This window comes from Magnolia sinica, chromosome 17 (genome assembly GCF_029962835.1).
Source record: "Magnolia sinica isolate HGM2019 chromosome 17, MsV1, whole genome shotgun sequence".
Lineage (NCBI taxonomy): Eukaryota > Viridiplantae > Streptophyta > Magnoliopsida > Magnoliales > Magnoliaceae > Magnolia > Magnolia sinica.
The window spans coordinates 7876754-7897879 of NC_080589.1; the positions used below are offsets into that span (position 1 = coordinate 7876754).

General features: G+C 39.8%; 1 protein-coding gene across 3 annotated transcripts; it reads left to right on the forward strand.

Annotated features, from left to right (window-relative positions):
• Nucleotides 1–221: 221 nt before the first annotated feature.
• LOC131230966 (protein FAR1-RELATED SEQUENCE 11-like) lies at nucleotides 222–15621 on the forward strand. 3 transcript variants are annotated; one of them, XM_058226995.1, is made up of 6 exons: nucleotides 223–674; nucleotides 796–1008; nucleotides 7511–7634; nucleotides 11792–12799; nucleotides 13243–13686; nucleotides 14551–15621. In XM_058226995.1, exons 2-6 carry the CDS (start codon nucleotides 896–898, stop codon nucleotides 15406–15408), a joined length of 2547 nt encoding a protein of 848 aa, XP_058082978.1. In that variant the 5' UTR covers nucleotides 223–674; nucleotides 796–895; the 3' UTR covers nucleotides 15409–15621. The 3 variants fall into 3 exon arrangements, with proteins under 3 accessions (XP_058082980.1, XP_058082978.1, XP_058082979.1); XM_058226996.1 differs by having other exon boundaries at nucleotides 827–1008; XM_058226997.1 differs by lacking the exon at nucleotides 13243–13686 and having other exon boundaries at nucleotides 222–674.
• The last annotated feature ends 5505 nt before the right edge of the window (nucleotides 15622–21126 follow it).

Sequence of the window (21126 nt, forward strand, 5' to 3'; positions counted from 1 at the left end):
TGGTGGCATACAAACAAACATAAAAGATAAAAGTCAGCAAAGGCTCACATTCATTTAGAATACGTTTATTTATTAGATGGTTAGGATGATCCAATCAAAGTAACTTTTTGATCAGGGTACAATCAACGGCTGATTCTGCAGGATTCATGGTTCAGATCATCATATACGTGTGCCTGTTTCTATGGCACGCTATTTGAGGCAGCGGATCCGCTCTCCAAAACAAACCGTCCCACCTGATCGGGTAACGTCCGCTCCTGCGCACGTTAGAAACCTTAACGGAGAGCATGCGCCGATTAAGGTCGAAACGGTTTTCCTTCAATTAGGGTTCGTCTAAATTACGCCACCGTGAGAAGTTCACCCCCCCTTCCTTTGTCGCGTGCGCCGTTTGATCCGGAGTGCGCAGGGAGCGCAGATCATCCCGTGCGCGAAAAAGCAGGCTCTGAAATCACGACCCAGGCGAAAAAACCATAACAACGGCAGAATGAAAGCAACCGTCGTATCCAACGGCTCACATCGCGTGCGCTCGATAACCCCGTGCATCCCGTCGGTGCACGTTAGCCTCTACCGTTAATAGACAGCCACTCTCCATGCGCGTTACTCCTCCCTCTCTCCTCCCATCATAGATTTTTTCCAGCTTTCACCCTCCAAAGATCTACCATCTTCCCTTCAAAATGGTAAAATTCGCATTCCTGCGATTGAAATTCATTTGAATTTAGGAACATGTCTCATTCCTACGATTGAATTTCATTTGAATTTAGGTTTTTTCAACTGATATGGGGTTCTTTCCTTTTCCAGGACTCATTTTCATCCGATTTGATTGAGTTAGGTCGAATTTGAGATATGATCGGATGTGATTGAGATTAGTCGGTTGTATCGGACAGTGAGGTCGTAGGAGATGGAGAATCCGTCTCGGCCAGCTCCTCGGCGGGACCCATATGAAGTGTTGGGGGTTTCTAGGGTTTCGACGGACCTGGAGATCAAGACAGCTTACAGGAAGTTAGCTCTAAAGTAAGTCCCTCTCATCCAAATGGGGGAGAGAAATGTCAGCCTGTATTGTTTGATTCTGGGTTATTGGGATGTGTATACACAGTTGTTATGGTGTATATGAGTTGGTAGTTTTAGTTAGTTATTCCTTTTCCTTGAAATGATTTGTGCTTATGGTCTGACTGAAGTGTGTGTTTGGTACCATTTGTTATCTGGTGGCAACTCATGTGCCATGGGTGAGGCTTATATAAAGTGAATCCATGCCGTCCAGATTGTTGGCGCTGTTATGGATGGGGTTTAGGATGAAAATTGTGCTGATTGAATGGTCCTAACTGTCAAATTGGTGGAACCAAATGCATGGTTAAAATGGTTAGTGTTCTCAATTCAGTTTCAAAGTCAGATGGTTTGGATCGCCAGCTCAGTGTGTTAACAGGGCTCATGGTTTGGGTGGTCTGGAAGAACGCAAGTGTAATGTGGATGAGTTACTACCATTTAACATATGGTTGCGAACACACACCAGCATGGCCCCTATCTTCTCCCATTCAGACACTCACCCATCCACACCCACACCCACACCAAGATTTAAATAAGATGCCATTACATGATATGAGCCTTAAATAATAAAAATAAGATGTAAATATTTATTGATATGACTTTGCTAGTTAGAGGGGCAAACCTGCTTGTGAGATTGAAATGGATTTCATTCTCATCCTCTAGCCCTCATTGCAGTTTTTATCTTTATTTTTGTTTTTTTATTTTTTATAAGAAACTTTGATGCTCGAATAGTAGATAAATCTAATCAAATATCCTGATATCTATCTTAAATTTAAATAACATTTTTCCCTTTCAAAAGGTCTCCTTACATATAAGACATCTCACTTCCTAAAGAAATCCTGAAACAGTAAATTTCAAATCTAAAAATAGAAATAAAGAATTTGGGGATCATAACTTCCATCTCCCATAAAACAACCTTGTCCTTAATGTTGCTACAAGCACCCTTCTAGATCCCACTTCAATAACTAATCATTCACAAAGAGCTTGTCAAATGAGTTCAAATGATTGACTCTTGTTCGTCAAAAACAGTTGCTTGTCCCTTTCGATGTTGGGTGAGCCCTCTCCTAACCAAAGGTCAGCTTCCGCGGTTTCAACCTTGACAACCTTTGGGTCTGTTTCCATTGTCAATGGTGTCAAAATGCACTATCATGGTATAAGTATCGTGTCACATTTGTGGATGATTTTTCTACAACTGGGCTACATTTACAGAATGATACAACATAAGCTTTTTTCCATGGTTCATTCATATTGTGCTGAGATTAGAAATCAATTCAAAACAAACATACAATTGTGCATTCTGATAATGAGGGTAAATACATTTCAAATGATTTTCAGTCATTTTTACAAAAGCATGGAATCATACATCAAACATCTTGTCGTCACACTCAGAGCAGTACACGAGATGAACCGAGTTGAGCTTGGCACAGCTCGGCTCGGTTAAGCCAACAACCTATCCCAGCTTGATTTCGGCTCAGCTTGATCTTCGAGCTTGACTGGCAGCTCGGCTCGGTTCGGTCAGCAGCTTGAGCCTAGTTTGAGCCAAGTTCAAGCTTGAGCTCAAGCTTCCAAGCCGAGTTCGAGTTCAAGCTTTTGAGTCGAGCATTTTCTTTCTAGTTTTTATACAGGCGGGCCCTTTTTTGTATTATATATAATATATTAATTAAGTTATATATATATATATATATATATATATATATATATATAATTAAGTTATAACTCGAGCCGAACTGAGTCAAGTTCAGGCGGAGCTTAGAGTCGAGTCGAGTCAAACTCAGGGCCGAACCTAGCTTTGAGTCGAGCTTATCCGAGCTGAACCGAGTGAGTTAACCAAGCTAGCTCGGTTTGTGTTCATCTCTAGTCACACTCCATAACAAAATGGGGTGCTAAACGCAAGCATAATCATTTACTTGAAGTAACCATGCTCTTTTATTTTAGATGAATGTACCAAAGTATTTTTTGGGAGATGCTATACTAACCACATGTTTTCTCATCACTCATATGCCCTATTTTGTGTTAAAGGGAAATGTTCCATGTCAAAATTTGAGTCCAGAGGTCGCTTATTCTTTCTTTGTCCAAAGGTTTTTGGGTGTACATATTTTATCCATCGATTGGGACCCGGGTTTGACAAGTTAGATCCTTGCACTTTGAAACGTATCTTTTGGGTATTCTAGGTCTCAGCATGGATACAAGTCTCCTCTCTCTCTCTCTCTCTCTCTCTCTCTCTCTCTCTCTCTCTTCGTTCTTTCCATTTGAGCATCAGAAGTCTGTGGACATGCCTATACCACCTCAAGTTGTTTTACTTGTTCCAGATCCATCACTCTCTATTGATCCATCTACCACTCGATCACTTCAAGTATGAACTATATAGAAGAAGGGTGGCATTGTGTCACCTGTCCCTCATCTTCTCAACCGTTGTCTTCCATGTCCACAAATCCACTTCCCCCTACTACCCACTTCAGGAATACACTAGACAGAAGAAGGGTGGTGTTGTGCTGTCTCTCAAGCTTCTTAGTTGTCATCTTCCACGTCCAAAAATTCATTGCACCCTACTACCTCCGATGGTCTATCCATTATGCCAAAGTACTTGGTCTAGCACTCTACATCCTATCTCAGTTTTTTTTTTTTGGGTCTAGATCATTTCTCCTACCATCCTGTGATTTGTGTGCTCCTTGTCATCTATTTCTTTTCCTCATTCCTTTCAGTGATATTAGTTGAAAGGAAGCTATGGATGAAGAGATGCAAGCCCTACACTCTAATGGGACATGGGACTTGGCATGATTGCCCGTTGGTGAGCTGTTGGGTCTAAATAGGTTAACACCATTAAGTATCTTCCAGATGGATCAGTTGATCCTTTAAAGGCACATATTGTCGTCAAAGGATTCACACAAACATCTAGTGTGGACTACTCTGGAACATTTTCTCCGTGCATTCGAGTTTATTCTCTTTATTGCTGCAAAATTGAGCTAGCTCTACTTCAATTAGATGTTAAAAATGTGTTCTTGAATGAGGATTTGTATGAGGAGGTGTACATGGAGCAATCTCTTGGATACGTTGCTTAGAGGAAGTCAAATATACCGTGAAGGATTAAAAAAGTCAACTTACGGGTTGAAACAGTCTCCTCGGGCATGGTCCAAGAAATTTAGCTGAGTGGTGTTAGAGTTTGGGCTAGTATGGAGCCAAGCCTATCAATCATTTTTTGTTGAGAAAGGTGAGGGTGCATGTGAGATTATGTTGGTTGTGTATATCAATGACATTGTGATTATAGGCTGTGATGGTGGTTCTCAAGTGTCATTTCAAGACCAAGGATTTGGAAAAGCGACGGTACTTTTTGAGGATCGAAGTGGCTAGGTCTAAGGTGGGAATTAATCTTTCCCAATGGAAGTATGTTACAGATTTACTATCGGAAGCTGGTATGCTTGGGGCCAAACCTGTTGATACTCCTGTGAACCCTAACCAAAAGCTGGCTGTTGATCAAGGAGACTTGTTTGATGATCTAGGCTGGTTTTGTGGTCTGGTTGGCAAGATTATTATCTCACAGTCACCTGTGCTGACATAACATTTGTTGTAGGCATGCAGGTTCCTAGAACTTCTCATTGCCATGCAGTACTACTGTACTAGTATACTAAGGTATTTGAAGTGATTTCCTGGCTGTGGAATAAATTATACAAGATTTGGGCATATTCATGTCTAGGGGTACTTGGATGCAAATTGGGTGCCTCCCTAGCTGATAGACGCTCGATTACAGGTTATTGTACATATGCTGGTGGTAATTTTGTAACTTGGAAGAGCAAAAAGCATAATGTGGTGGAGAGATCAAGTGTAGAGGCTGAGTATAGAGCTATAGCTCATATGACTTACGTGCTAATGTGGCTCAAAATGTTACTTCATGAGATTTTTTTTTTTTTTTCTTTTCTAAGTTGAAAGTCCCATTCCCTTACATTGTGATAATTAGGCTGCTTCATGCATTGCTAGTAACGCCGTCTTCTATAGGAGGACCAAAGTCCAAACACATTGAAGTGGACAATTAGTTTATTTGTGAGAAGGTGTCCTCTAAAGATGTATCTTTTGTGTATCTTTTTTTTTTTTGAAAGGGGAAAAAAGAGAGTCAATCGTTTAGTAGCAATCAAGTTGCAGGACAATTTCATCAAGGCTCTTGGAAGAAGTTAATCGTTGAGTATTCAGGACAAGCTGGGCATGGATGATATCTACGCTCCCTCTTGAGGGGAGTGTTAATGATGATGGGTGTGGGTCGTATGGTTGTACAACACAACTAGGTGGTGGTAATGAGGGTTGTATAACTCTATGGCCCACCTTGCTTTATGTTTGGTCATGTAGCCACTCGCCTGATGTTATTTGGCAGACATTAGTATAAAATATATTATAACAATCTCCCTTATTTCTCTTTCTTTACTACCTTTATATAGAAAACTACAACATTAACATCATCCACTTTGGGTTTGAAAAATTGGAGGGAAGTAGAATTTATGAGTCATGACTTGAAATTTGCAGAGTTTGTTGCACTCAATGATCTAATTGATCTTTACTTCGTCAAACAACCAAGAAAGGCTGGTGATGTGCAAATTAGATATTGTTTTTTTATTTTTTTTTAAAATTATTATTATTATTTTAAATCTTGTTCAACTAGGAGGGTCGTTTTCCTGAGTTAACGCAATTCTGTATTGGCGAGACCAGCTTTGGATCATGTATGATTTTCCTTGAGTCTATTGGTGTCTCACTTGGTCCCATGCCATTTTGATTTCATAATTGGTGGTTGGATCACGAAGGCCTTTTTGATCCGGTGTCAAAATGGTGGGCTAAATGTAATGTTGAAGGGTGGGTTGGTCGTAGGATCCTGAAGGAGTATGTTAAATCTAGGCTGAAAGAATGGAACACAGCTACCTTTGGGTTAGATAGGCTGAAGAAAGATGAGTTGTTCAGCAAAATCAACTACATCGATAGAGAGGAAGAGGAAAGGCGGCTAGATGAAGATAGGGCTGAGTAGAGGGAATCTCTTAAAGCTGAATACCAAGTCATTTTGAGAAGAGGAAAAGTGGGTTGAAGGCAAAAATCCAAAGCCCCGTAGTTCATGGAGGAGGACAAGACCACTCTCTTCTTTCACATGATAACAAATGGGAGACGAAGGATGAACCATATTCATTAAATTTCTGCTAATAATATCCTGTTGGAGGATCCTACCCAAGTCAGAAAGACAATTGTGAGTTTTAATAGCTGCAGCTCGATGGTAGACAGGGCATGTTTCAACATTGAGGTCTTGGGTTCGAGCCCAGCTTACTGATCAATGATCTATGTTATAGTTTAAAAACACTCGTGGATCTGGGTTATGTTTTAATGATCCAAACCGTTTATCTGATAGGACGTTGTAGGAGGATACCCAGGGGGAAAAATCGATTTGCCTATTTCAAGCCTTTTATTATTTAAATCTTTTTCCTTACAGGGCTGGCCTTGCAGGGTTAGGATCAAGGCCAAGGCCTCTTAGCTCGATTAGGGCCAGGGCTTACAGAACTACGCTCAACCTTGGCCCGGCTCTAGCCCAGCCCATTGCCACCCCTACTTCTATTCCTCACAAGGTCCAAACTTTTTTGTGGATTGCCACAACGAATACAATCTTAACTGTTGACAATCTCAAGAAGAGAAATTCGGTGATGCATTAATGCCTAATTTGTGCTTTATGTGTACACAAGCTGACAAATTGGTGGATAATTTTTTCTTCATTCTCAGTCCCTGCAGGGGCCATTTGGGATAATTTCTTTGATGTGTTCAAGGTTGAGTGAGCTAGTAATACATCAGTTGTTGCTGTCATTGCTGGTTGGTCGGGTGATTCTTGTTCAATTTGTGGAAGATTAATCTGGTTGATCTTTCCTTCAGGGTTTCATGGGGCATGTAGAGAGAGATGCTAGAATTTTTTTATGGCAAAGCTTCTTCGCTTGAGGCTCTCTCAAGCACTCGATCACATCGATGGCATTTGGATTGGCCCTTTCATTGCTGGAATTTAATGGAACTTCTCTAGCTGCATTGTGGAGTGAAGGAGATTACATTGTTTTGGGTGCCTAAGCTTTTTGGATTTTAGGTCCTGGGTGTTTGGGCTATGCCGTTTTTTTCTTTTTCTTTGCTTTTCTGCTCAGGGCTTGGTTGGAGGCGGATTGACGATAGGGTCACCTTCTGCTTTAGGCTTTTGCCTTTGTATCTTTCCTTTTTATTGTTTTGTATATGGTCATTTTCTCCAAAAAAAAAAAAAACACTTGGAATTGGTTTGTAGAGAATGTAAAGATTGTTTGCCTTTTATATCTATTATATTCTGTGATATTAACTTCATATTGTTCAAAGTGTTACTTCAACTATTTTCCCCAACAGATTTTGCTAGTTCCAGTTTGTTAGTTTTCTTTCCTGACTTAAAAATCATGATTGTAAAGTTGATGCTTTGTTGTTAACCTTATTGTGAAATGTTTAACAGGTACCACCCTGACAAAAATGTTGGCAACCATGAAGCTTCAGAAAGTTTTAAAGAGGTTGCTTATTCGTATAATCTTTTATCAAGTCCAGATAGAAGACAGCATTATGATAGTGATGGATTTGAGGTAATACTACCGAATTCTTCCATTCATGTGGGTATTTGATATTTCCCCTACATGCTTCAGGTTGGAAAATATTGGAATTGGTGGGGATGGGACCCGTGGGGCAACACACATTCATATCTTTACATTGTAACATTTTTGTGATTAATAGGTATATCTCCAGTTTAGGATATTCTAATAAAATATTTACTTCTCTCATTTTTCCAAATGAAAATTTTAGAGTGTGATTTGGATGTTCCTTTGTTGCCTACTATAATGAAAACTTTATCATGGGAAGAAAAAGAGATGTTTATTCTTTTTATGTGATTGTTTTGTCGTTGTCGTCATCATCTGTGTGGGTGTAGAACAATTTTTTAATTTATTGTCATTGTTGTAGACAACGTTTTTCCAAGGTTGTGTTTTCGCTTCTAATTTTGTATATCTTTTTTTTTTTTTAAAAGGTAAACAAGTTGGTGACTGGTTAGAAACTACTAAGGGGCACACTCCAGTGGTACTGATACCTAGTGTTTGAAATATCGGTATCGCATTACGTATCACACTCTTGAGATACGGATGCATATCGGTTATCGCATGGGATATATCGGTTGTATCGAGTAATGAATTGTTGTTGTTGGAAACATAGGGAAACATTGGGAAATTGGTCGGATTTTTCAATGAAACTTTGACGATTGTTAAAAATAAGACATCAATACACACTTATAAATCAAAACATTATAAAAAAACAAGTGCACATAATAGGTTTTCTTTGTATGAGATCCTAATCTATGCGCTGTGTAATTGAATTGATGCAGGTATATTCGAAGTCTATTCATTTAATTTATAAATGTAAGAAGATGTGTGGAAACACAAGCAATACATTCAAAATCAAAAGAAGAATCATTAGATCAGGTTACATACATGTTTTATTTTATATTTAGACACAAAGATTGCAACTGATATGTGAGAAATTGAGAAATTTTGATTTTTTTTTTTCAATTTTCCACGACTCGGCCCATCTCCTCAAAATCTCAAAATCAAAACTCTCGATCCATGATTTTTCATGCAAAACATGGAAAATTAACAATTTGACATTGATTTAACATGATTTACATAAGACAAAAAAAGGATCGAAAATTGAAAATGTTCACCCAATGGAACATGTGGGATATATCGCACTACTTGTGCGTTTCGTATCGCACATGTGGGATACAAGATATATCGTGGGATATATCGGCCGATATCGTCGATACTTAAAACACTGTTGATATCATCATAGGCTTACGGTGGTTCTTGGCAGACGTAAGGCATGTGTTCACGGAATCCAACATGTTCATAAGATTTGTCAACTCAAAAAAACCCCTAGATCCCAAAAATCAGCCCGATTCCAAACTCAAGTGGGCCACAGTAAATGGAATATATTGAGAAGAACGCCCACTCTTGGTTGGCATGGATGGCCCAATGTGTTGTGTGTGTGTGTGTGTGTGTGTGTGTGTGTGTGTGTGTGTGTGTGTGTGTGTATATAATCAAGGCCGTTAAGACTTAAGACCCTTCATCCAGTCCAGATGAAGGGTCAGACCAAAATTCACTCTGTTTCGAGACTTGGTGGGCCCATTTGAAATTCAAGGGTGGGTGTTCCATCCCACCTCATTCTTTTTGTTGTGGCCCACTTTAGTTTTGGATCGGGCTGAGGTTTTTTGTTGCAGGGGTTTTCTGAGATGACCTATCTGATGGACGGGTTGGATGGAGTGAATACATCATGTGGCTCCACATTTGCCCGGTACCATAAGCTTATGGTTGTACCGGTACTGCTGGAGCGCACCCAACTACTAAAGGCTATTACTTTGACCTAAACAGTTAAACCATTTTCATGTCTGAAGTTCATTTTTGAAAGTAAAGTTGAATCTCCTGCTTTGATTTTCTACGGCGCGAAACAGTAATTGGGCCTCTCTGGAAGCTCCAATATTTGGGGATATTGGTTTTATCTGCTACTTTTCTTTGGTAGCTACAGTTTCTTGTTAGTAATGAATTTCCCAGCTGATAAAGATGAGAAAAGGGCCTTTGTCCTTTATGCTGCAGTGGCAAAGCTGAATTTGTTACAACTTATCTCATCAAAACTATTACCGAATAAGGGAGGAAATATGCATGCTAGTGCATGGGTGAGTAGTGAAACTGTAAAACCATATCAGTGGTTGTTGCCTGATTGATTTCTCAGCCTCAACACTGGACTCATACTGTTTGTTTTTGTAACATTCCTATTTCATTGCATTTGTTTTTGGAGGTTTGCTAATTCCAGAAGACTGTTGGTTCCAGCCCATGTACATGCTTCCACATGTGCCAAGCCCGCAGGATGTGGAACATTCAGCCAGTCTATGAGTTGGGCTGCACCATGTAATCAGGATTGCCCTTTTTTAAAAAAAATTTGCCTCGTCAACAGGTGTCGTATCTGACATTCCTAGACAGCTGATATGAATAGCTATTTTTATGTTTAATCTTTCATCCTTGCAATACTTTTTTAAATGCAAATAGTCGATTTTTAGGTTTACTATTTTTGCCATTTAATTTTGTAATGGTGCACTCCAGTGGCACCGGTATCATCATATCTTATGGTGGTACCAGGCTGGTGTGGGGGCCACACTATGCATGCACAGCATCCAACCCACCCATTAGATGTGTCACCTCATGTTACCTGTATGTGGGCCACAGAGCAGTGAAACAGTTGGTAGGGGATGCCCACCCTTGATTTTCACTAGGCCCACATGAGTTGAAAACCACCTGATTTTCGGCCTAAACCTTCATCCATGTCTGAGAAGGGTCTGAATGGCCTGATTCCACAAAAAAACATTGTGAGCTCCCACTCAAATCAAGGGTGGCTGTACCCTCTCAAAGTGTTCACTGTGCTTTGTCTGACCTGATTCATCGATTGGCTTGATTTTTGGGCCCTGGTGGTAACAGGAGGTGACAAATCTGACGAATGGGTCGTGAATACATTTCATGGGCCCCACAACATCCTGGTACCACCATGAGCTATCGTGGTAGCGGTACCACTGGATCACTTATTTTTTGGAATTCTTATGTATAAATGATTTCAATCGCTGTTTGTTATCAGAGCTTTGTCCTAGCTCCTGTTCCACCAATTTGAGATTGGAATTCAATATGCTATTAAAATACAATAATTTCACTGTGATATTAAAATAAATATTTTAATAGGATGAAGTGATATGAAGGCTTGTTTAATTATTGAGGATAGAGCCTTGGTGGATAGGAATTATTGGCAAAAGAGGACTCATAATAATAAGGGCTATGAAGATGATGGAATGATGATGATTGACTTTACTTCTTTTTTTTTAACAATGAAAGGTAGATGATGATTTACATGTAATGTTTTATTAGTTAAACATTGTATGGACGTGGCTCGTCAGGGAGTCTAAGTTTTAAAAGCCACAATGTATAAAACTTGACCAAAGTGTTTTTAGCCTTCCATTTGTTTGCTAAGGGCCCGTTTGGCCGGGTGGATTGGAAGGGATTGAATGGTATTAGGGTGGATGGCATGGATTTCTAGGTAATGATGGTGTTGTCAGTGGATTGTCTTTAGATCCATGGGATTGCTATATCCTGAATTGCTATATCCAGTCTGTTTGGCACGCCGGGCCAATCCGGGGATTAAACCTTCCCATCCCTTCCAATCCCTTGAACCAAACACGTACCAGGCAAATTTGAACGGATTAAGGTGGATTGGATGGGCTTTAAAGGTAATGTTGGTGTTGTGAGTGGATTGTCTTAAGATCCATGGAATTGGGATCAGATCACTGACTCTGTTTGGCACGCCCGGCCAATCCCGGGATTTAACTTCCAATCCCTTCCAATACCATCCAATCCCTTCCAATCCGACCGGCCAAACGGGCCCTAAAGAATGGCATGACTAATGGGTTGAGGAGCCTGATTGACCCATGTGATGGATGACAAGTTGCTGTGTGCAGAAGATCTGAGATCATTCAAGTGGAATTGGAAAACCTTTTGTTTTTTTTTTCTTTTTTCTTTTTCCGTATTCGTAATATATCTGTAAATGATGAGGATACATGCCTTCTGTTGTTCATGACATTTTTTTTTTCTTTAAAAACTTGATATGATTGTAGGCTTGACATTCTATTTTGGTATTTTAATACCTGCAATGTTGCATGCAGGCATTATATTTACGGTCACATTTGTATATAATGGAAAGAATATCCGAAGAATCAGGGCTAGTGATGGAAGCTTCTGATACGGGTACCGATCTGTCACCAGACGATATTGGCACTGTAGAGGAAACACCTGAGGAAACAATTTTATCGCGGCAAACTTCTGTAAATCTTGTTCCTTTTATTGGCCAAAGGTTTGTTTCTCAAGACGCCGCTTATGAATTTTATTGCAGTTTTGCTAAGCAATGTGGTTTCACCATTAGACGCCATCGTACTAGAGGAAAAGATGGTGTTGGCAGGGGAATCACCAGAAGGGATTTTACCTGCCATCGTGGCGGCTATCCACAGCTGAAGCCATCCGATGAAAGCAAACTACATAGAAATCGGAAATCGTCACGTTGTGGGTGTCCGGCATACATGCGAATCGTCAAAAGGGCAGATTTTGACGTTGCTGAATGGCGTATTACAGGCTTCAGCAACACCCACAATCATGAACTCTTGAAATCGAATGACGTTCACCTCCTTCATGCTTATTGTACCATATCGGCAGATGACAAAAGCCGCATTTGCATGTTCACCAAAGCTGGGATGTCAGTGCGGCAAATGCTAAGGCTAATGGAACTAGAGAAAGGTGTGAAACTAGGATGCTTACCATTTACGGAAATTGATGTGAGAAACTTATTGCAGTCTTTTAGAAATGTGGATCGGGATGATGATGTCATTGACTTTCTCACAATGTGCAAGACTATAAAGGATGAAGACCCCAACTTCAAGTATGATTTTAAAATAGACTCACACAACAGATTGGAGCATATCGCTTGGTCATATGCTTCATCAGTTAGATCATATGAGGCATTTGGAGATGCAGTGGTTTTTGACACGACACACCGTTTGGATGCCTATGACATGCTGCTCGGAATCTGGATTGGAGTGGATAATCATGGCATGAATTGTTTCTTTGGCTGCGTGCTACTACGGGATGAAAATATGCATTCCTTCTCATGGGCGTTGAAGGTAATAGGCTTGTGATTTGTTATTCCTGGCATGAAGAATGCTACCATGACACGTTTGCTTAGTGGAGTTCCATTAGTGCAAACCAAAACATCTGCATTGTACTAATTGGTTTGCCTGAGGTCATCAGGACTGTTGATTTGTTGGATCATTTCATGGGCCATTGCCCAAAAAGCAGGGCAACTGGACTGCAGTAAACATCCAGTCAGTGGCCTGAAAATGGGTTGGTTAAATAAAACAACAAGTAAAAGAGCAGAGGTCCACATTCAACAGGCAAAACACACATTGATCCGATGGTCTGGGTTTTCCAATCACTGTGAATCTTAATCTATGGTCCAATCATGTTTGGGACCCAGCAGATCAATGTTCCTGATCACCATACATGTTTGCTGTGTACACTGAGAACAGGATTTCATTGAACTGAAGTTGTTTTCTTTTTATAACAGACATTTTTGGGTTTCATGAAAGGAAAAGCTCCACAAACAATCTTGACTGACCAAAATATTTGGCTTAAGGAGGCCATTGTTGCTGAAATGCCAACCACCAAACATGCTTTCTGCATTTGGCACATCGTTGCAAAGTTCGCTGATTGGTTTTCAGCACTTCTTGGGTCGCAATACGATAACTGGATGGCCGAGTTCCATCAGCTCTATAGCATGGAGACAGTTGAGGACTTTGAAGTAGGATGGAAGGAGATGGTTAACACATATGGACTGCATATGAATAAGCATATTCTCAGTTTATATGCATTACGGACATTTTGGGTGCTACCATACTTGAGATGCAACTTCTTCTCGGGAATTAATACTACTCTCCAATCAGAGTCCATAAATACTTTCATCCAACGATTTTTGAGTGCACAATCACATCTCAATCATTTTGTAGAGCAAGTATGGCACCCTATTCTTTTCTAATTATTTTGGGGTATTTTACGATGGAGACTGCGTTTCCTCTTTGTTTTGCATAGGGAAGATCCATATGTGAAACTCAGTTTGTAGATTTGGGGCCCATGGTTGGTCCATCCAAGCCATCGATCTAAAGGCCCACTTCATGGATGGACTATTCCTAAAAATAAAAAAAATAAAAAAAAAAAATCCAAATTGGAGGATCCTAAATATTGAATCTTTGGTCTTTCCTCCATTGAATGTGGCTTGTTCATGCATTTCTTTTTAATCATGTATTTTGCATGCCATTAACAGGAAGGTTAGAGTTGACCAATTGAGAGGATCTTTTTGGAATGGTCCATCCATGATGGGGGCCATCAGATCAACGGTTTGGATAGAATAATCATGGCCCCAAATCTACAAACTGATTGCATAGGGAACTTCCCTTCATGAAATGAATAGGAAGCTTCGCCTCTATATGATGATATGCTTGTTTGTGAATAGTTATTTCCCCCTTTTCATTCATACCCACAATTGTACAGGTGGGCACAACTTTTGGTAACCTTATCTTTTGATGTTGTTGGCCCTGTCTGCCGTGGGATGGGCTATTCCATGTATCTCCCCTATTAGATTATCCTAGCCATCTGTTGCAGATGGACTTACAACCAATTGTCCACATTTATTGGGGGTTCAATAGGATGTTTACAACCATCTGGTGGGGTAATTTTTTAGGGTAGCCTACCATGTGTACAATTTGCATCACCAAAAAGTGAGCCCCACTTGTACTACTTATTGCTTGATTGAACATTATATCTTTTATACATCATTTTAGCTTCACAGCCTTACCTTGTTTCAACATTCTCTTCACAGGTGGCTGTTGTGGTCGAATTTAGAGATCAAGCGGGAGTGAAACAGAAGATGCAACAGAAGCTTCGCAAAGTCGGTCTTAAAACGGGTTCACCAATTGAATCGCATGCAGCAACCATTCTTACACCTCATGCATTTTGTAAGCTCCAAGAAGAGCTTGTGTTAGCTCCACAATATGCATCATTTCAGCTGCAAGATGGTTGTTTTCTTGTGAGACATCACACACAGATGGATGGAGGGTGCAAAGTGATTTGGGTCCCTCGAGAAGAGCTCATTAGCTGTAGCTGCCATCAATTCGAGTTTTCAGGTATCCTTTGTCGGCATGTTCTTCGTGTCCTCTCAACAAATAACTGCTTTCACATTCCAGACCAATATCTACCCATCCGTTGGCGTGGGGTCACTTCATCTCCTACAAAGCTCTTTCGGGCTTCTCTGAGGGAACATGCCGATCGAGTTCAACTACTGGAATCCATGGTTTCTTCTCTTATTTCAGAATCGGTTGAGTCAGAAGAACGGCTTGATTTTTCTTCTGAGCAAATTGCTATGGTGTTATCTCGGATCAAGGAATTCCCTAGGTCCGTGCATGGAACGATCGATATTGCATATGGTAGTCCCACTGACTCGCTGATTCTACCGGAGGTGGAGGATTCCGATGTTTTTGTTCAGAGCTTTGCGTCTGTGAATCATGAAGCTGTTGCTTTAGGAAAGCTGAAACAAAGAAGAATGAGAGATGTGGTTGAGATTTCTAGGAAACGGAGGCGCTGCCCTGTACCTTGCTGTGGGCAGTTTGGACATGATGTGGATGACTGCTCGATAATGGAAGATGAAAGCTTGAACAGCGATGTGCTGGGTTTCTTGTAGAGTTAGATGTTGGATAATGGGGTAGGGTTCCCATGTACAAGTAGTGTTACACTGATCAATGTTCATACATCAATTGCAAGCTTGCAACACAATTTTTTTCTCTCTAATCCCATTGCAATCATACAGTTAGTCTTTTTGTCACCTCTGCTATTTGCAGCTAACAATGTACACTCTCTCGGCATTTACGAATAAAGAAGTTCCATGCACGAATTACAGGTGCTGTTTTGGTCCTTTTTTTGTACATTCATCAATTTGAACGGGAAAGCATTGATTGGTTGAAAAGGTTCAATTGTTAGTATTTTTTCTGTTTTAATTGTAATGTTTTGTTACTTTGGGGTTTACAGATCCATATGGATTCACCTATGAATGTCAAGGAGGGTTATGGCATGGATTGACATATCACCCAATACCGTTTTGTATCACCTGATATGTACCAGTAGTGTCCATGGGCGATACAAGTGTATCACGCTGATATGGGCCTGAACAGGGGCGATACAGAGTGATATGATCCTGTATCTTTCCTGTATCTTTGGTGAATGAACATGATTGGAAAAACCAGTTTAAAAATCATGGTTGATGGTCATAAAAATTTGCAAAACAATCATGAGAATTCTTATTTTGTAGATTGGTGAGACGGGATGGATGCAGATGACCGCAAGTAGCCGAGACGAAGTTATAATGATGACTTTTGGGGTTTTTCAATTTTAATTGAAAGGAGTCGGTTGTTAGCATTCTTCTCAAGAGGAATTATATGTTCCTTGATCTGCAGATATGCCTAGTATACTGCGTTTTTAATTTGTATACATGGAGTCCATGTTTCAGTTGTCCGACTGTCCATCCAATGCCAAATGTCAATCGCCATGGATGGATTTTGCCCCAAAAATCTCCCAGATCGGAATTTTCTGCCTTTTCCAGTTGAATGGTGTATTTGTCTTCTTGTCTATTCAAAGACACAAACTGGACGGTCATGATTCACCAATTGAGATTATTTTTGGGGCATGGTTGATCCTTGGTGGGTTCCAATAGGCCAGTGGCTTGGATTATTGAACCAAGGCCCCCTCTTATACAAACTAAAAACCATAGTATGCTATTCATGTGGAGGATCATATAATTCCCCTTTCCTCGAATATCCTTGACAGACTATTAGTATTCGATAGCATGCTCTGGTAGACTCTTCCAATGTCCCTCAGCCCTTGCAATCCTACTCCCTAATGGAAGTGGGACATGTTGCTGATGGTTTTCAATGAAAAAATGTAGCCCACTGTTGAGTCTTGAGACAGTCATCAGATGCAAAGACAGATCGACTGACTCGACATGGGAATTGTTAAGTACAATGTTTCCTTGTTCAGATGACAACCATACATATGGGAGATTTCAGCTTCAGCTGTTTCTTGAAAAGGCTCTTAACGAAACTGCGATTACTTCTCTTGGATGTTCTGATTTGTGGTAAGCTGCTTTACAATGTCGAGAACAGCAGTCTCAAGAAAATATATGTGACATTGTAATTGAAGTTTGTTAGTTACTTTCTTCTTTCAATTGCAGGTTTAAAAGCAATCCGCTCGTTTCTTTGTGCATCCACCGGTAACCAACAAGCTGAGAGGGGTTGTGGTTCAATGTAGTTGCAAGAAGCAAATTGGAGCTGATTAGAAGAACCATTCTTTTACTGTGACTTTCTAGAAACTACTACTCCATTAGAATTGGGAATTATACTATTACCAATACCATCCAGTAAGTTGGATTTAATCTTCTTAATATGTATCTTGTGCATGAAATTGATTTCTGATCTGGTTCTTAGTCCCAACTCCTAACATGTTCCTTACAGCTAGTTTTAGAGGAGATTGTTGTGTATATGGCATGGTGAATTTAAGTACGGGTTTCAGAGTGCGACTCGCCTGGGGTACGAAACCAGTATGACTCACCCCAACTCAGTCTGATTCAGTCCTCTTTCGGATCCATATTGGTGATTTGGTGTGGTGACTTGCATAATTTGGGACTGAACTGATACAACTTGGACAATATTGAGTCGTATCAGACGATATTTAAAACTATGGCATATGGTGAATAACTTTACAGGTGAGTTGTGTTTATGCCAGTCGGGTTCATTTTCTTATTTTTGTTAATAGCTTGTTTCAGTTTTGATACATTTGTGTCATCTATGTCCTTGTCTGTGCATGCATTTCTTTTTTTCTTTTGTTTTTTAGTTTTTTAGTTTTTGGTTTTGCATACTAGCTCATGTGCTTGTCTATTTGAATACTAGTAAAACTGGAGAGAGAGGAATTGGCTTCCAACTCATGGGAGAGGGGAGCAGAAGCAAAAAGTAGGACTCTTTTAGTGGTGCAAGGACCCTGATACAGCTTCATCCAAAATTACCTAAATGGCCTTTCAATTATTAAAAAAACCCTTCTCATTTTCTTTCATATTACCTGGTTTAATTTTTTTGAATGACTAATTTCGTGTAATTTTTCGCCCATGCTAATTCTCATTAAATATGGTAGAGATTTTGTGTTGCTTGAGAAGGGTCACCCAACGCACTTGATTGAGATTCCACTTGAAAATTTGAACTGTTTATTCAATTTCTAATAGGGTTTTGTGTTATATGTCAGTGCCTAGCTTGAAGAGAAAAGGGTCACCCGACGAAGTCTACCATCATTCAACTGGGACTTTTGAATCTTGTTCGAATTATGATCTAAGCAGGTTGCAAGGTATGTTCATGCTATTGTCATCGGACTCATGTTTTCTAGTGGAGGCTTATAGCTTTACCTAAACATGAAATTCTAATGCCAAACACATTATCTTAGCTATAAGCTGTAGATTGTTGAAAGGAAAACTCTTTAGACCTTTGCAGTCCAACAATCGTTTTCGACATGGGATTTCTCATGGAGACGGGAATCATGGAATGAGCTGGTTACAGGTGAGCCAGTGCGCCACGTCACTCTAGGGGAGCATTCAGTGACCATGCTAGGATCGAGATTCCAAATCAGTTAAATGAATTCTTTGGGCCCCACTTGTACAAACCAGTTTCCAGTAAGTGTCCATTTCTCTCAGACTCAAAGAGGGTCAATAATGGTCAGCATTCTGTAGCCAGTTCGCTTACCGTTAGTTGTATTTTCATGTAATATTGGAAATTTTGGAGGACCATGATGCAAGTTTCTGATAATTTAATCTTCTTAGGGTGTGTTTCGGTGTCAATGTGAATGAGTTTTATGCATTTTTTTCCTTCCATCAATTTTATGTTGTTTGTAGATGGTATAGCTTTGATCAACAAAATGAGGGAGGGCGTCAACACAGCTAGATTTATGGGGAGGTGCTTTAAAATTAGTTGGACTAAAACAGAGTATTTGGAATGCAATTTTAGTGACAATAGGAATGGGAACGAGGAATTAGTAAAGCTTGTTGACCAAGAAGTTTCAATATCTTTGGTTGATAATTCACGAGAGTGGAGAGATTGAGAAAGATGTTTCGCATATAATTCAAGCGGGGTGGAAGAAATTGAGATGTGCCTCTAGAGTTTTTATGTGTTCATTGTGTACCACAAACTGAAAGGAAAATTTTACAAGATGGTTACAAGACCAGCCACGCTTTATGGAACAGAATGTTGCACAGTTAAGGAACAACATGTCCATAGGATGAATGTAGCTGAAATGAGGATGTTGAGAAGGATGAGTGGTAAGATAATGAAGGATAGAATTAAAAATGAATGTATTCAAGAGAATTTAAGAATAACACCAATAGGTAATAAGATGAGGAAAGTAGACTTAGATGGTTTGGTCATGTGTAATGGAGACCAGGAACTGTGCTAGTTAGCAGTTTGTTCATTTGTACAAGTTGAAGCTCTAAAAGGGCTAGGGGAAGGCCAAAAGGACTAAGTGAGTAAAGACTTGATGACCTATGGTTTACTTGAAGTTATGGCCCTTGATAGTGGAATGGCATAAAAGGATTCATGTAGCCTACCCCGGTTAGTTGGGTAAGGCTTAGATGATGATGAGGTGTGGACAACAGTGTCCAATAGATGGTTTGAGCTTAAGGATGTGGCCCGCTCATGGACCTGAAATTTCAACAAAATAAGATGTTCTGTGATGCTAAGTTTGATGAACGGTTTGGATTTTTTAACAGATGCCGCATATGAACATGTGTGTGAGGTGGCAATCACTAGGTCACTTATCCGAGACTTAAAACATGTTTTACTTTGCTATGGCAGGTGGATGAAAATTGGGTTGGAATCCTAACATGGTGGCTGCGTGGATACAAGAAGAGATCAACTTCTTTTCAAGCATAGCCCTTGAATCCGCAAGGAAAGAGGTCTCTAAAAAAGATAACTAAATTGATTTTATTAATGAAAATTATTGCTTCAACATATCTCATGCGCTTATATAAGAAAATAAACCCTAGACCGTAATTTAACTCAAAATTGGACACTTCTCCAAAATAGTAAAAAGATATTAGTCCTACGAAAACTCATAAACAACTCCTAGATGAGTAAAGCAAGGACCACCACAACCGGACCCTTCAAATCCTAAAAAAGTAAGGATGGAGCTTACTAAAAATAGTAAGTTCTAACTAAAGCCCTAATAAGATTCTTAACATGATTGGATTCTGCGAAGCTGTTGTGGGGCCAATGAACCTTAGGTGGTTGGCAAGGCCTATAGCTTATCAATAGCTTTCCAAATGTATAGTATATGTGCGAAACAGATGACTGGTAGCAAAGTTATGGTTGTTGGAAGCTATAGTGGGTGTTTAGGTCACCTTTGCCCTAGAGCCTTCTGGCCCGATTCCTTTTGATCTTTGTTGTCCATAATGTCATCCACCACCTATTCTACATCAGTCCCCTTATTTGAAGCCCTCAAGTTAACTGGTGGTTGCGATTGATCTCGATACTCTTAACAAATATGAAATGTTGAATGTTCGCGATATCATCAAGTCCTCGGGAAAACAACATACGCGTTATCATTGATCTTCATGAGTAATCTGTAATGACCCGATCGTCTTGTTGTTTAGCTTATTGTACATTCCTATGGAAAAATGCTTTCCTTGGTGAACCATCAATATGTCACCTCGGTCAAACACTTTAGATCACGTCCGCTTTCCTTGTACTTGCCATTGGACTCTTCCAGTTGTTTTTTTTTTTTTTTGGTAATCCACATGCATGCATTGTCAAGAACTTCTTAACTATATTGTCTGCGGCTATATGCTTATCCTTGTTGGTTTGGTAGTGGTAAAATTCCTTTTACCAAACTCCCGAATACATTCCTATTTTACTGATTTTAGTGTTTGGTTTGGTAGTGGTAAAATTCCTTTACCAGACTCTGAATACATTCGCATTTTACTGATTCTAGTGTTTGGTTTGGTAGTGGTAAAATTTCTTTACCAGACTTCCAAATACATCCGTATTTTACTTATTCTAGTGTTTGGTTTGGTAGTGGTAAAATTCCTAAACCAGACTCCTGAATACATTCGCATTTTATTAATTCTAGTTTATTTCGAACCCTTGACCCTGTGTTGAAACTCCTGGGAGTCTACCACCCGGGTAAGAGTAATAATGAGACATTTGGTTTGGTAGTGGTAAATCGTAATAATGAGACATTTTCAGATAATTGCCGAAACAAACGGGCCCAGGATGAAGTTGGAAATTGTCATGCAACCATCTATAAATCTTACATGTGCAAGTAATTTTATAAGAATTTTGACTTTGTTAATAGACAAATAAGAAAATATCTATGG

Excerpts from the sequence above, each read along its gene's own strand:
- LOC131230966 (XM_058226995.1), top strand. The coding sequence starts at position 896 with ATGGAGAATCCGTCTCGGCCAGCTCCTCGGCGGGACCCATATGAAGTG. Across the intron at positions 1,009-7,510 it reads TACAGGAAGTTAGCTCTAAA|GTACCACCCTGACAAAAATG; the intron begins GTAAGTCCCTCT and ends AATGTTTAACAG. Across the intron at positions 13,687-14,550 it reads TCAATCATTTTGTAGAGCAA|GTGGCTGTTGTGGTCGAATT; the intron begins GTATGGCACCCT and ends TTCTCTTCACAG.